The 14,308-nt window shown below is 39.3% G+C and overlaps 1 protein-coding gene across 1 annotated transcript; it reads right to left on the bottom strand.

Moving 5' to 3' along the window:
- Nucleotides 1-8,592: 8,592 nt before the first annotated feature.
- On the bottom strand, nt 8,593-9,925 carry LOC117474806 (transcription factor LBX1-like). The gene is made up of 2 exons (XM_034120815.1): nt 9,598-9,925; nt 8,593-9,080 (listed from the first exon to the last, which is right to left on the bottom strand). Exons 1-2 carry the CDS (start codon nt 9,923-9,925, stop codon nt 8,593-8,595), a joined length of 816 nt encoding a protein of 271 aa, XP_033976706.1.
- Between the last annotated feature and the right edge of the window lie 4,383 nt (nt 9,926-14,308).

The raw sequence follows: 14,308 nt of genomic DNA, 5'->3' as shown, positions 1-14,308 counted from the left end.
TTTAAATAGGAGCTAGAAGTTCCCTTTCAGCTAGCCTACTACTGCTTTTCAGAGGGGGATAAAGCACCTTTTAACAAACTGCATCTATTAAACAGACTGTAGGATTGATCCCCACTCCCTTTATTTGACAGCAACAGCCACTAGTTACTTTAAATCTCAAGAATTTAACTACAAAAAAAGACCAAAGTGTAAATATGCTGCAATTCAATAAAAAAAATTGAAACATTCTGAAAGGGGGAAATGGGTCTGTATTCTCTTTTTGTATTGTTTAATTACATTTTAGTGTACCACCCCTCCTTTTTAAGGTTTGAAATGCGGGACTTTTACTTTTAAATAATTTGAGGTATAGCCTAATTTTTCTAACAAAGGGATTCAAACTCAGTCAGTACTTTTTCCACCACCGCTAAATAATACATGTAGGCCTAGGTGTGTACATTATTTTGAAATGCATTTATTTCCCAATTATTACACGTAACTTGTGTCATTTGGTAGATTTTACAGGAAGCATGTAAGGGTTCAGTAGGTTGCAGGTGCAGGAGGTGTCATTACAGAGCCAGCCCGGCCCATTAAAGGAGAGGTGTCATGGCCATTTCCTATATAAGGTATATTTATTAGGGCTGTCAGTCGATTAAAATATTTAATCGCGATTAATCGCATGATTGTCCATAGTTAATCGCGATTAATCGCAAATTAATCGCACATTTTTTATCTGTTCTAAATGTACCTTAGAGGGATATTTTTCAAGTTTTTAATACTCTTATCAACATATGAGTGGACAAATATGCTTTATATGTTTGTTTATTATCATTTGAACAATGACAAATATTCTCATGAATATTAAACACAACAACCTCTGAACATTACAAATATTCGCCTCAATTCAACCTGGAACCTCTCATACACTAATACAATACAAAGTGTGTGTGTGTGTGTGTGTGTGTGTGTGTGTGTGTGTGTGTGTGTGTGTGTGTGTGTGTGTGTGTGTGTGTGTGTGTGTGTGTGTGTGTGTGTGTGTGTGTGTGTGTGTGTGTGTGTGTGTGTGTGTGTGTGTGTGTGTGTGTGTGTGTGTGAGAGTGTGAGAGTGTGAGAGAATGTGGAGAGCTGCCAAGTGCTCGGCGCAGTTGTCGGCGAAATGTCATTGAAACAGCTCCTTATATCCGTTAGAGCAGCTAGCTAGCACCAGATGCTAACAACAACAACACGTAAGGTGTGCCTCGCTCGCGCGAGTCGCGCCACACATACACACATACACACATACACACATACACACATACACACATACACACATACACACACCCTCCCGGTCCTCCCGATGGCCAGTCCGGGCCTGCCGGTGAGCGTGGAAGTGTGGTCTGCCACAAGCGGGCGGCAGGAGCGGGGCTGTAAGCATCAGCTTGTAGATGGTATTTTAAACTCGATGCGCTCTGAAACTACGGGGCGGCCGAGGACAAAAAATACACATGCGTTATTAACGCGTTAACTTGACAGCCCTAATATTTATACGTCTTATTTTTCAAAATACCAAACAGATCATGCATTTTAGCCATGCCTCATTTCGCTCTATTTTGCTTTCCTCCACCCTGTCTTTGCATGCGCTGCATCTGACCACGCCCCCCTGCAAAGGAGGGGGCCGAGTTACGAGTGTCGTGTTACCATGCTGTTACCATGCCACGGCAACCTCTCATTCCCCTGATAGGTCAACTCCGCCGTCCTGACGTCAGAGGAATGTTCAAATCTGGATCAGTCTGTATCAGATCCGTTGCAGCCCCGTTTTTAAGAGATTTGGGTATGGAGGAAAAGAGAGAAGGTTGTGTTTTCTGACACTTGGTGAGTTCCCTGGAACACCGGGGACACATATTCATGTATAAAAGACGTACAAAAGTGCATTTTGCATGATAGGTCCCCTTTAAATAATGTTGTTAATATGTCTAGATTGCCTACTCTCAAAGTCATGTATCATATTATTGAGTCCATCATATAATACATTAACCGTGCTTTACCTGAACCTCATCATAACATGACACTAGAGAGGACGGCAGGATTGTAATTTCCCGTGTTCAGTGAATGCAACAGAGGCAAGACACCAGACCAACCAGAGAGTTGAATGGAAATAAACATCTGTCTTATTGGCTGACAGGTACCTATCCTGTGAGCTGTGACAATGTTTAAAATAAACTGTCAGTCGGACTCAGAGTTTTTGAAGATGGACATCAGAAAATGTTTTCTTAAAAAAGATGACAATTCTCAAGTGGTGGCTCACACAACAACCCCAGAGCCACCACTTGCGGGTAAACAAGGTATGTAAATGTCAGTAAACTTCCAAGTTATGCGAACATGTAAGCAAAGCATAAATTACAGCTACGTTGACGTTACTTTGAATCGCGGGGGTAAGCTAAACTGTTAGCAAGTAGCTATAGCTAGCCAGATATATTAAATAAACACTTTGTCATACAATCTAAATGTTATGCTTTTTAACGTTACCTGGTGATTTCAAAGAAAGCTCTCTGGAAAATGTTGACTTACTGTTCGACATGAAGCTAGAGGCTACCTTACAGTACACCGTTGATTCTGAGTCCTGTCAGTTAAAGTGTTTCATAGTTAGCTTAGCTAAGCATCAACCTAGCACTGAAATATATGGATGTTATGTGACAGTATTTCTGAGAAAAAGTCAGCTGAAATGGTGGCATAGTTGCCACTGCTTTACGTGTCGACAGCATGTTTGAACGTATTTGCAGCAGTGAATGTGGCTGTTTGGCCACTGACGTTGCCATAACAACACCTGAATTTAAATGCGCAACCTCTTTTTGTGACAGATTTTTGCATGAAATTATAATTCTTCTGAATGATATTCCTATTGACAGCTAGTTTCTATGTGAACATTATGAGAGGGACAGCCAGAGAGAATAAATGAAAAACAGTTATGAAATACTATATGACAGTAAAACAAGAATACAGTTTAAAAGGGGAGTGATTTGTAAAATATAAGAAAAAGAAAATCTGTTTACAGTTCTGTTTCATATGGGTGTTGAGAGATGTATCCATAGATCTCTTAATTTTGTTCTCAAAGTGCACCAGATTGATGCTTTTAACTTCAATATTTAAAAAAAAATCTTCCCGGGGGAGCATGGCCCCGGACCCCCTAGAGGAGGTGAGGACTCCCCTAGAGGATGTTAGGTCCACGGTGTTTACATGCTTATTTATACAATATGTGTGCTTATGCTAACATCATAAGACAAAAATTGGTTCCGTGTAGTGAGAACGCGCTAGAGTGAGGGGGGCCCCCAAGCCAAAGCTCGCTTAGGGCCCCCAAAAGTCTAGGGCCGGCCCTGTGTCATTACACTTCCTTTTGTTGGGGTTAACTGACGCCATACAACAAGGATGTCCAAACTACGGCCCGGGGGCCAAATGCGGCCCGTGATCTATTTTGACAGTGCAGGAAGAGGCAATTTTATAGAAAACACGAAGTCAATATACAAAGAATAGCTTAGATTCAATAGTAATGGCAAAGTCTAAGATCAACATATACTAAAAACCTCAATAAAATAACATGCATGTGAACAAAAGAAAGGAAAATGTGAATATAAAAAGCATGTATCATATAGTTTTCGGATTATTTTTCAAACAATCCACAGAGAGACAATGATTTTTGTATCAGAATCAAGTACGTAAACACATACAAGGAATTTGCTTTGGTGTCTGGTTGTGCAAACATAAACAATCTAAGAAAATACGTTGTAAGAGTAGGTCAAACACATAAAGATAATAAAAGAAACTATTTAGCATTAAAAAGGGTTCTAATCTGTTTCTGCCCTTCAGATTTAGAGAGACAGAAAGGAAAACTAAAACATATCATGACCACAACTCGGTGTAACTTAGTTTGCAGTGATGTAAATGTACATGCTATTGAAATATACTTCATGTTTTTAAAATACACACACAGCATGGCTGGTTAAGTGCTCAGTGTGGTGCGTTCACTGCCCTGTGAACACCAGCAGGTGTCTCTGCTCCTCTCTCTCCTCTGTGGCCGAGCAGCTGACTGGAGTTTAAACCTGTTCACATCTGCAGTTCCTTTTTGGTTTTCCACTTCCTTTCTGTATCCTTTTTAAACTATAGTTTTTTATTAAGAATGTAATTCCACAGTTTGAGTATATTTTGGTCTCACTCATGGTTCAAATAATGAAACCATCAGGATTGGGCGAGCTTTCAGATGACTTCCATCAGGGATTGGTGCATTTCACTTTTATTTTTCAATCAACTGTTGATTTTTATTTGCCACAAAGAAATTAAGCATATATTTTGAAACTTTACCATCATAATGACAACAGTTTTACCTTCTCTTTTTATATTTTAAGTACATGTTATATTTATCTGAAATATTGTATGTGCTGCCATGAATTTGTTTTACATTTTTAAGTTAAACCCATAGTTCAAAATGCTGGTGCAGTTTTTACCTTTTTTACAATGCAAAAACATATTTCAAGAATCCTTTAGAAACACTTAAATAATATATTTTTTAGACACAGTGGTCATAAATAATGAATATCTAACTGCAGACTTTGTTTACCTTTAATGTCTCACAATGTTTAATTAAAAACAGTTTTAACATTTATAAGGCCATTGATTTTTTTGTATAACTGTAGTATTTATTGATAAGTCATATGCTGTCTGCCACAACGACTATAACATTGCAACTGAACTTCCAAATCAAGTGGTTTGTAGTCTGTGAATTTAATTGCCTTTTTTTTTTAACTAAATGAGAATACAGAAATCTGCATCTCTTCCTCTCTCATGTGCATAATATATAAGACAAACAAGCACAACGGTTTGCTGTTGCTTGTTGAACTTGGTTGCAGCAAAACTGGATAAACAATTTGGTCCAAATGGTGAGGCTGACTCTCTAACTGCTTGGTGTTAATACAGTGCAGTGCAGTGCAGCAGCAGCAGGACAGAAAATATATTTACTGATTTCCTCTGCTATATGTTTTCAAGCTACATCCTCTTAAATTCACATAGCCTGGATTATTTGAATGATCAACTAGAATTTGATTAATATGTAAATTTCCGAGCAAACTGTTCCATTTGAGCCTTCAGCGCAGCCTAATTAATCAACAGTTAAAGGAAATTAATACATACATCAATTCTGTCAGGAACATGCTTAGTTCAATCGCCCGTAAAATTGAAGTTTGAAGTATTAACTGGCTCCACAGGAAGGCTATGATTAAAACTCTACAATTCAGGCTATCCAGGCAAATATAAAGTCATTTACAGATCCTCCCTTTTTTTATATACATATTCAATAAGAATAATTATGATAATACAATAATAAATATACGTTGATGGATGCTGATTGTTGTTCTTTTCAGAAGACAAACTGGAGATTTGAAAGCATGTCACTCGACCAGTGTTTGAAATATTCATTCACACTTTGCACCTGAGACTGTTTTTCCACAAGGTGCAAATAATCATAAAATATAGAGAGAAGAATAGAGAGGGAGGGAGTGGAAAAGGGGAGGGGAAGGGATGAAGAGAGAGAGGGCTGTACTATTGTTTCAGTAGGGACTCATGCATCAAACTTCAATTTTCCGGACGATTGAAGTAGTGATTTTTTCCATCTTGGAGTGAAATACTGAAATACACTTAAGACCTCCAGATTAATTACCACGAAGTGGTCCCACAGACTGTAGTATTACTTATCGCCGGGACCGCCTGACAAGGCCTCATAAAATAAGCAAGTGAAATCCATAAACTTAGCCTGCCTTAACACTCTCTCCCTTCATAAATATGCTTGATTCAGAATAGGCTGCAGCACACACACACACACACACACATACACACACACACACACACACACACACTCACACACACACACACACACACACACACACACACACACACACACACACACTGTGTTGTGATATACAGAAAGGATTAGTTTTTAGGAATGAGTTTTAAATCGACTTGTTCATATTTGCAAGTCAATTTACAAGATAATTTAATTTAATTTTTTTTCCTTGGAAAAGCGTCACTTCGATTAACTAAACAATATTATAATAAATATGAATTAAAGGAAACACTTCACGCCCCTATTTAGCATTTCTGAGCAGTATTAAACTTAATATATAAGCTATAACATGATGCAGTATCAAGACATAGGGATCATTTACTGTGTAAATTCAAAGGCAGTTTTTTACTCATAATTATAAATTCTCTTATGACAATATTTATATTTAAACCTTTTTTTAAAACGTTTTTTCCTTTATTTTCAACAGCAGCCTCCATTATGGGTGGATGTATGGTTGTTAACAAATACATTAATTACACTACCTAAAAAAACTAATTTCAGCCTAAAACTTCATTATAATGTTATAAACCATTTATTAAATGTGGCTTATAAATTCTAAATAGGGGGATTTTTTTTACTGTAGGACTAATTTGCCTTTAGATAGGCTCCAAGTACTTACAGGTCTATAAACGTATTCAGGTTGTCCTGAATTTAAAGTTTAAAAAAAAGCAAACACTATAAACAAGTCACAAGAAGACAGGCCTACTTATCATTTCTTTGAACAAAGAGAGTTAAAGGAGAGAAAAGCCTTTTGAGCTCCACTCTTTCTCACATCACCATGTTTTCAGCTTCATTAAACTCCTTAAAGACAAAAGAAATAAAGAAGAAAAAAAAGAAAGATGAGAAGAAAACAAACAAAGGAGTCCCCTAACCAGACTTTGGCATAAATGTCACAGTCTCAACTCTTTATGGCTGCCTACTTAACATTAAAACCCCTTCCAACAAAATCCATTTCTTGTTTAGAAAACGTTTCTTGGACAGAAGTCAAACATATTATTCCAGAGCTAAAAAGCGGTGAGAGACAAGCGGCTCACAGAAAAGGGGCAGTTTCATTGTAATTCATTGACTTGTTCAAAACGCCAGGCAAAGAAAAGGGCTAGACATTAATAGCCGCAGATGCCCTCATGAAGGGAGAGTCTATGTAGGCATTATGGCCTTTGTTCGCGCCCAGTTAAACTGTTTAAAAGGAGGGTTAACTCAATCCATCAAATTGTCTGAATTTGTGAGGAAATTTCAAAAACCATATGGCCTCCAAACGTTTGCGTCCTTTTTGTGCGGTGGGACACACTTGTCTCAGTATTGCTGCCTGCGGGGGACCGGCCCTGCTCCTTTGTGGCTCGTCCCACCAGGGAACGCTGCTCATTTGTCCCCACTTTTCATGCTTTACGCTCAAAATTACGGCCCAGTCCCGCAGAACAAAAAAGGTCTATAAAAGGCCCGAGAGAAACTGGCCCAAAACTTTGTGTTTTTGTGGCATCCTCGTCTTTTTTTCCCCCCGGCACCAGATTTGTGTTTCTCACATAAATTTTTGCCACGAATGGAGAAACACGTCTAAGGGTCAAGAAGCCACGATACGCATTTAGGGTGTGAAAGGAGATGTGAGATTCCGGGCCACAAAATGTTTAGAGCATCCTAGTAGAAAAGGACACAAAGGGACAAAATAGTTCAGAATAATAACTCTGAACAGGCCGCTTTGATAGGCTAACACGCCCATTTCTGGCAAGGAGAGCGTGTTTCTAAAATGATTGGTTTTGTCCTCACTAAAAAGGAAAAAAAAGCTATTATATTCATAATAAAAAAGCTTGATATTAATTCAAGAATTGCAACATAAAAGATATATTCAGAAAAGCCATTTTATTCCCATAGTAGCCTATATACATTACAGTCTGTGCATTGGTTTTTCAAATGATGTCCTGATTTTAGAAAGGCACTTACAGGTGTACAAAACATAACAAATATTTATAACTGTAAATCTATTGTATCCAAACAATAAATCTAAAAAGTAGCCTATAGCTTTTCAAAATCACCGCAATATTCATTTTTCTTCCTCGCCGTCGCGTGAGCATTCCCATAAATCGCACAAATGTCCGGGTTTGCCGATCATCATCTTCATCATCTTTATCATCATGCACAGCAGCATCGGGACGCCAAACATGAGCTGAAGTCAAGGGGGGGTGGGGGGGGGGGGGGGGTCCGGTCAGATGATGATGAGGAGGAGCCGGCAGTGACAAAGTGACACAATGGCGATTTGGCTCACACAAAAACACCAGCAACTATTAAATAAAAATAAAAATAATAAAGTAAAAATAAATATATAATGATCACAAATCAAATCATGCATTTACATGCAAACAATATGAAAAACTGGAGCACTTTCATTGTGGTGTGTGAGGGTATAGGCCTTGAAAAGCGATGGAAACAGGTGTGTGTGTGTGTGTGTGTGTGTGTGTGTGTGTGTGTGTGTGTGTTGGCCTATAGTGTACAAAAATTACAAGTTACTTTTAGACCATATTGCTTTGCTTGCAAGAAGAAAGAGGTTGCTAATGAATACATAAAATACCACTGCATATTTCGTGTTGTGTGTTCATGCTTCACTATGAATAGGTCTATCTGTGTCGATATAAAAGTCATTACATTTTGGTACATGTTCTGAGATATGGTATACAATATAAGCAGTAAGTTACAAGTCCTCCGGAGGATTTTTCATCGTCTTTTTGTGTTTCTCGACCTTCCAGCCCCACGCTGTGCCATCAGTCATCCACATCAATCTCCACGTCCTCGTCCTCTGAGCACTCTTTACTAGTTGTGTGGTCTGAAAACGGAGACAGCGGCGAGTTCCGCAGTTTCTGAGCGAGCTCGAGCTCCTGCTGGCCGACCCGCTTGGGGGAATTTGGTCGCGGGTGGCCCAGCGTGCCGTTGGCGCATTTCTCAAGGTCCGCCAGCTTGGCGAGCTTTTCCAAAGGGACATTGCCGGTGGCCTTAGCCGACTCCACGTCGGCCTTCATCTCTTCCAGGTCCCGTTTTAGCTTGGCCCTGCGGTTCTGAAACCACGTGATGACTTGCGCGTTCGTCAGGCCCAGCTGCTGCGCGATCTGGTCCCGGTCGGCCGGGCTCAGGTACTTCTGGTACAGGAAGCGCTTCTCCAGCTCATAGATTTGGTGATTGGTGAACGCCGTCCGAGACTTCCGGCGCTTCTTCGGGGTGCTTCTCGTGCCGAACAGAGTCATCCCGTCCCGGCCTGTGAGAGAGAGAGAGAGAGAGGCCGCGTGAGAATGTGAATCCTGCAGGTGCAGCGCGCAGAGCTTCCTCTGCACCGCTGCAGCAGCGTGCGCGTAAAAGTCAACCTAACGCAAAAATAACAATGAAAGTGATCCTACGAGAAACAGTAGACTAAAGCCCTTGTCTCTTGTGGGAAGGGGTGATTATAAGGATATTACACAGACCCCACTGGGAAATAGTGTTCACTAGACACACGAGACCTTAATATTAAAGAAAAGCAGTGTCGATTTATTCCATGCAGCCCAGAACATGAACACGCCTTTTTTTTCGATAATATATTTGTTAAAGACAAATATGTTCAAATATTATTTCTGTTCTTTTTATTACATGACATGCTGCAAAACAGGTGTGTATTTAAATGGTTATTTTCTATCTTGTGCAGGCCATACAATAAGAAATTCACGTGCAGAGAAACGCCCATTATGACATTCTAAAAAGGTGTTTTTCGACTGTATTTTTTAGGGATCGAGATGTACCTTCTGCAGCCTGTAAAACGCTGACTTCCAGCCCTTTGAAGGTCTTGCTGGCCAGCTCCTCCAGCGCGCAGAGGGGGGAGGTCTGGTTTAGCAGAGCCCGGCTGGACAGAGGGATGCTGGACGGACGGTGCTTCTCAGAGGACGAAATGAGATGAGCTGTGCCGCAAATGGTGTAACTTCGTTTCACAGAGGGCTTGTTCAGGATGTCCTCGATGCTGAAGGGGGTCAGCGGCTTGTTGGAGTTGGCAGGAGGCGGCAAGTGGTCCAGCGGACTTCGCCTCCTGTTCTCCACTGCATCACATTTGGCCACTTCTTTGGATGTCATCATTGGTTGTAAAAAGGACTTCGTTGAAAAAAGAAATAATCAAGCGGGTTTAAAAACGAGCGAGACTATCGAAGGGAAAAAAGTCACATAACAGTTGGGAGGTGGGGGGAAAAAAAACAAAAGACACGGAGGAGAATGAAGAAAAAAAATCGTATTCCAGAATGGGATGTCTTCAAAGTGTCGATCCTCGGGAGCAGCAAGTCCGCAGGAGTGAGATGCCTCCCTGAAAATGGCGAGGTCCAAAGAGTTGACGATTACTAACAAGTTATCATTGATTGGTAGGTAATCAATTATCTCCAGTGGCACTTTCGCCCTCTTCCCTCTCACTCTTTGACTATGTTGCAGTCCAGTGCGGGGCTTTTTGCGACTGGGGGTGTCCCATTAATTAGGACGCATGGCTAGAAGGAGGAGGAGCCCGGCGGAATTATTATAGTGCTTTGTGCTCTTATCATCTTTGGTCTAATTTAGTCGTGTGGTGAGACACCAGAATAGGTATGTGGGGTAAATGAGGGGAAGCAGAGAGAGAGGGAGGGAGAGAGAAAGATTGAGGGAGAGATTGCAATCCTATATTTTATGCGTAAAAGTTAGGTTTTAGTCCAGGAGTTTCTAGGCTTTCAGTCTGAAAGTATTTGGATTATCCGGATGTTGCCATAAAAGACAAATCGACTCAGGTGTAGTTGTAGCAGATATAGTCAGAAGGATTTTTTTCCTCGACCCAAAGCATGGATGATCCTTTGTTTTGTAAAGGTAATGTAGAGCTGGGCCATATATCAGCTCTGATGATACCTCCTCCGGGGCGGGAGGGAAGGAGCAGCATGCATCCCTCTCAGCAACGCCAAAATCCGGGCCATAACTCAGGCAAAAGGGCTCCTTTTTATATCATCCGAGAAATATTTCATCTGCTCTCAAATTTCCTCGCGTCCTGCAGGTTTGACATGATGAGTTTATTTTCGTGCCGGGCTGAAGGATTGGCGACAGGCTATTTGCATAGGAAAACGAATTTACGAAGCTGGACAAAATATGATGCCTTTTCCTATTAAATAAAAATAAAAATACAGACGCTTATCCAACGGAAGAAATAAGCCTTTTTTTGAAGTTTATGTAATCTTTACATTGTTGAAGTTGCCCGTGATTTTACTGCGGGAGAGGGACATTTTAAAAACAAATTGTAGCAATTTATTATTATTATTTCAAGAGTTATTTTTGTTTCGTCGATGCTGATATAATAACGTTGTTATTTTTAGAATATTTTATATATTTATTTTTTGATGAATGTGTTCAGGTGGTTTGAAGCAAATATTGCAATGATTAGTTTTACATCATCGATGTGTACAAAAATAAAACAGCAACATAGTGAGGATGATGAAGATGATGATGAGAGAGAGGGTATACAATTAATAACGTGGTCGTATTTTATAGTTCTATTCAGCCTTATTTAAAATAGTTTCCTATATTCTTTTTCCATTTGATTTTATTAAAACATTAAACGAGTGTATTTAAAAGGCCAAGTTCTGTCCATACAGGACTGCCACAACATAAAAGAGTTAGACATTTCATTTTTGATCTATTATCAACTTTTCCCTTTTTGTTAAAACAACATATGACATCTTAATTTAAAAAAGTAAAATAATATTATTTCGTTATTCAATATGGAAAAAATTAAAATATCTTTGGCTGTCTGTTAGCAAATGGTTTTCTGTAGTGTATGTGTCCAGTTGAACTATCAGGTTATGAAGTGGAAAAAAAGAAATGGCAGCCAGGCAGTTTATAGCTGCTGCTGCTGCTGCTGCTGGGGGGGAGATCTGATTGCAGTAGTAACTGTTTTCTGGTTGTTGCGAAATATAACCAATATAATTTCAAACATTTGCCAAGATTTTTTTTTATAGCTTTCTAATTACTATCACAAAAAAAAAAAAGAAAGGTGTTATACAAAAAAAAAAAAGAATGTAATAAGCCTTTTAGATTCATTCATGGGCTTTTTAAAATAGACATTAAGTAAGGCACACAGGCATTTATAAATAAATTAGGCTACATGAATAAAAAATGTAATGATAAAAAACCCACTTTGTATTAAAACAATTACAAACAGGCAACATGTTTCCTCTCACACATATAAAACATTACAGCAAATAGAAATATCAAAGAAAAGAGCATTATAATATGATATTATGAATTGGCAAACAACCAAAATAAATAAAATAATTAAATGGCACACAAGGTGATCTAATGTGTGAACACAAATGATCAAATGTAACCATTTATTTTTCATGAAATGTGTGTGTTTCCAGCCCGCTGAGCTGTGTTTGGCGCCTGTTTATTAAAGACATGTATTTGTAGTGTGTCCTCATCTCTGGGTCTGGCTTGCCAAGGTCAACGACACGGCCTGCCTCTCAGCTCTCCTTTAGCCACACAACTTAATCTCATAAGCTACTAGACTGTGCAGGGGACATCCACTGGCGGGGGCACTGACTGTCTGGAAAATGACCCATAGACTGCTTCATTTTCTGCTTTTCTTTGGAAGCTGTTGTGGCCTTTTTATTAATGGATTTGGAATAACCCCCTCTGGTTAATCCTAATCAAGTGTTAGAGTGTATTTCTTTACAACAGCCAAGCACTGAAACAACTGAAACGTTGACTTTAATGTCAATTATTAATATTAATTATGTCAACAAATTTCACATATTAGGTTAGTTGAAAGCAATACTATTAAGTTGAACCTAATACCTTTTTATTTAGACTTATTATTGCTTTCAACTAACCTAATTCAGTTATGTGAAATCTGTTGACATAATACATTTAATTAAAGTCAACGCTCCAGTTTTTTCAGTGCCACACATTTCCAAGAACACAAGCCCTCTTTTTCTTCCCAACCAGGTGTTGATTTAGGCCTTCCACACTGCGGTCAGTTAGCTTAAAGTGGCACCCTGCAATGTGTTGTTGACCTGGTGCAGGAGGAGACACAGCATTCACTGCAAGGCTTAGCCTGCGATTAGACAGCTGCAGGGGAAACTATCCACATTGTAGCCATTTTGTGAGACCCCAAAGATGGGGTGTCATGTCTCCCCGCTCCCAAAGGCCTACCAGTTATCTCACATGACACCAGATATAGATACAGAGGGAGAGATGTGTCTCTTGGTTTAAAACATGTACTGTATAAATCACATGTCATTACCAGAGGTCACTGGCTGAGGCACGCCATTGGATGGTTTCATCGCCAGGGCTCGTCTGGTTGGAGGGATTTATCTAGCGGTGGGATCTCTGGAGAGGCAGCCATATTTTATGTGACTAGAGATGTAATAACAGGCCTCTGACAAATCCCTGACGGCCCCAGCTTCTCCTGCCTCGCAGTGCGGGGCCATCGCTGCTGGAATCGTAAGCAGCATTATCCCCGCCATGCACGTGGACTGCCGCTCAGATAACTGTTTCCTCCAGGGTTGGGGGCTCTTTGCTGTGATGCTCACAAGGGTCTTGTTAAAGGGTTAGTTCAACCAAATCATCATGAATTCTCTCATTTACCTCTGCAGCTGCAATCATGGGTTTTATGCAGGAAAATTCACCTTTGAGGATTCAGATCCAGATTTTTACCGACTCAATGCCATAATTACATTGAATATAAACAACAATACAATAACGACAAAATAATAGCACCCAGTAGGAATTACGTGCAACAATATTTGTTTAGAAAAGACAATAGCTGGGTTTTCATCCTAATGTTGCACATTTTCACCACATTTTAGAGAAAAATCAGCGAAAGGTAATGCCAATTACTGCTTTTTCTATCCACTACGCTTTGCGATTGTTATTAGTTGTTCGTCAAGATAAGCAGTAGGTGGCAGTGTAATTAAAAGAGCGTCAGTTTTCTCACACTGAAAACCAACAAATACAATTGTATGTTTTCATGTGTGGATTATCATACTTTTTTCCTTTTTTTTTTCAACGTTTTCAGGTTGTTTTTTTAAGGAAATTGAAAGTGTTCATTAAAACAGATGGACGAAACTGTTTTAATGAACACTTTTTTACACACTAATGTATAAAACTCACCCTTCCTCAATATCATCCAATGGGGCCATGCTTATATACATCATTATATATATATATATATATATATATGCTCACTTACGGTAGCTAATGTTAGCTACCTTTTATGTTTGGTGATGCCATTGAGTCAGTTTGTCCATTTTATGACGTTTGAGCATTTATCATCTGAGATTGTTACACTGCTTAGCCTATACTTCAACCAAGACAAAACATAACTTTTTGGCTAAAATGGGCTTTTAAAACAAATGAACAGTTGTCAATAGTCCAAATCAAACTCCTATTTTTCTAGAGCAATTTTCTATAAAAAAATACTGTGTTTTCAGAAAGTTGACATTTGTAAATGTAATT

The sequence above is a fragment of the Trematomus bernacchii genome, unplaced genomic scaffold (assembly GCF_902827165.1).
Source record: "Trematomus bernacchii unplaced genomic scaffold, fTreBer1.1, whole genome shotgun sequence".
Classification (NCBI taxonomy): domain Eukaryota; kingdom Metazoa; phylum Chordata; class Actinopteri; order Perciformes; family Nototheniidae; genus Trematomus; species Trematomus bernacchii.
This window is presented reverse-complemented; position numbering and strand designations above follow the sequence as displayed.

Excerpts from the sequence above, each read along its gene's own strand:
- LOC117474806 (XM_034120815.1), bottom strand. The coding sequence starts at position 9,925 with ATGATGACATCCAAAGAAGTGGCCAAATGTGATGCAGTGGAGAACAGG. Across the intron at positions 9,081-9,597 it reads CGTTTTACAGGCTGCAGAAG|GCCGGGACGGGATGACTCTG; the intron begins GTACATCTCGAT and ends TCTCTCTCACAG.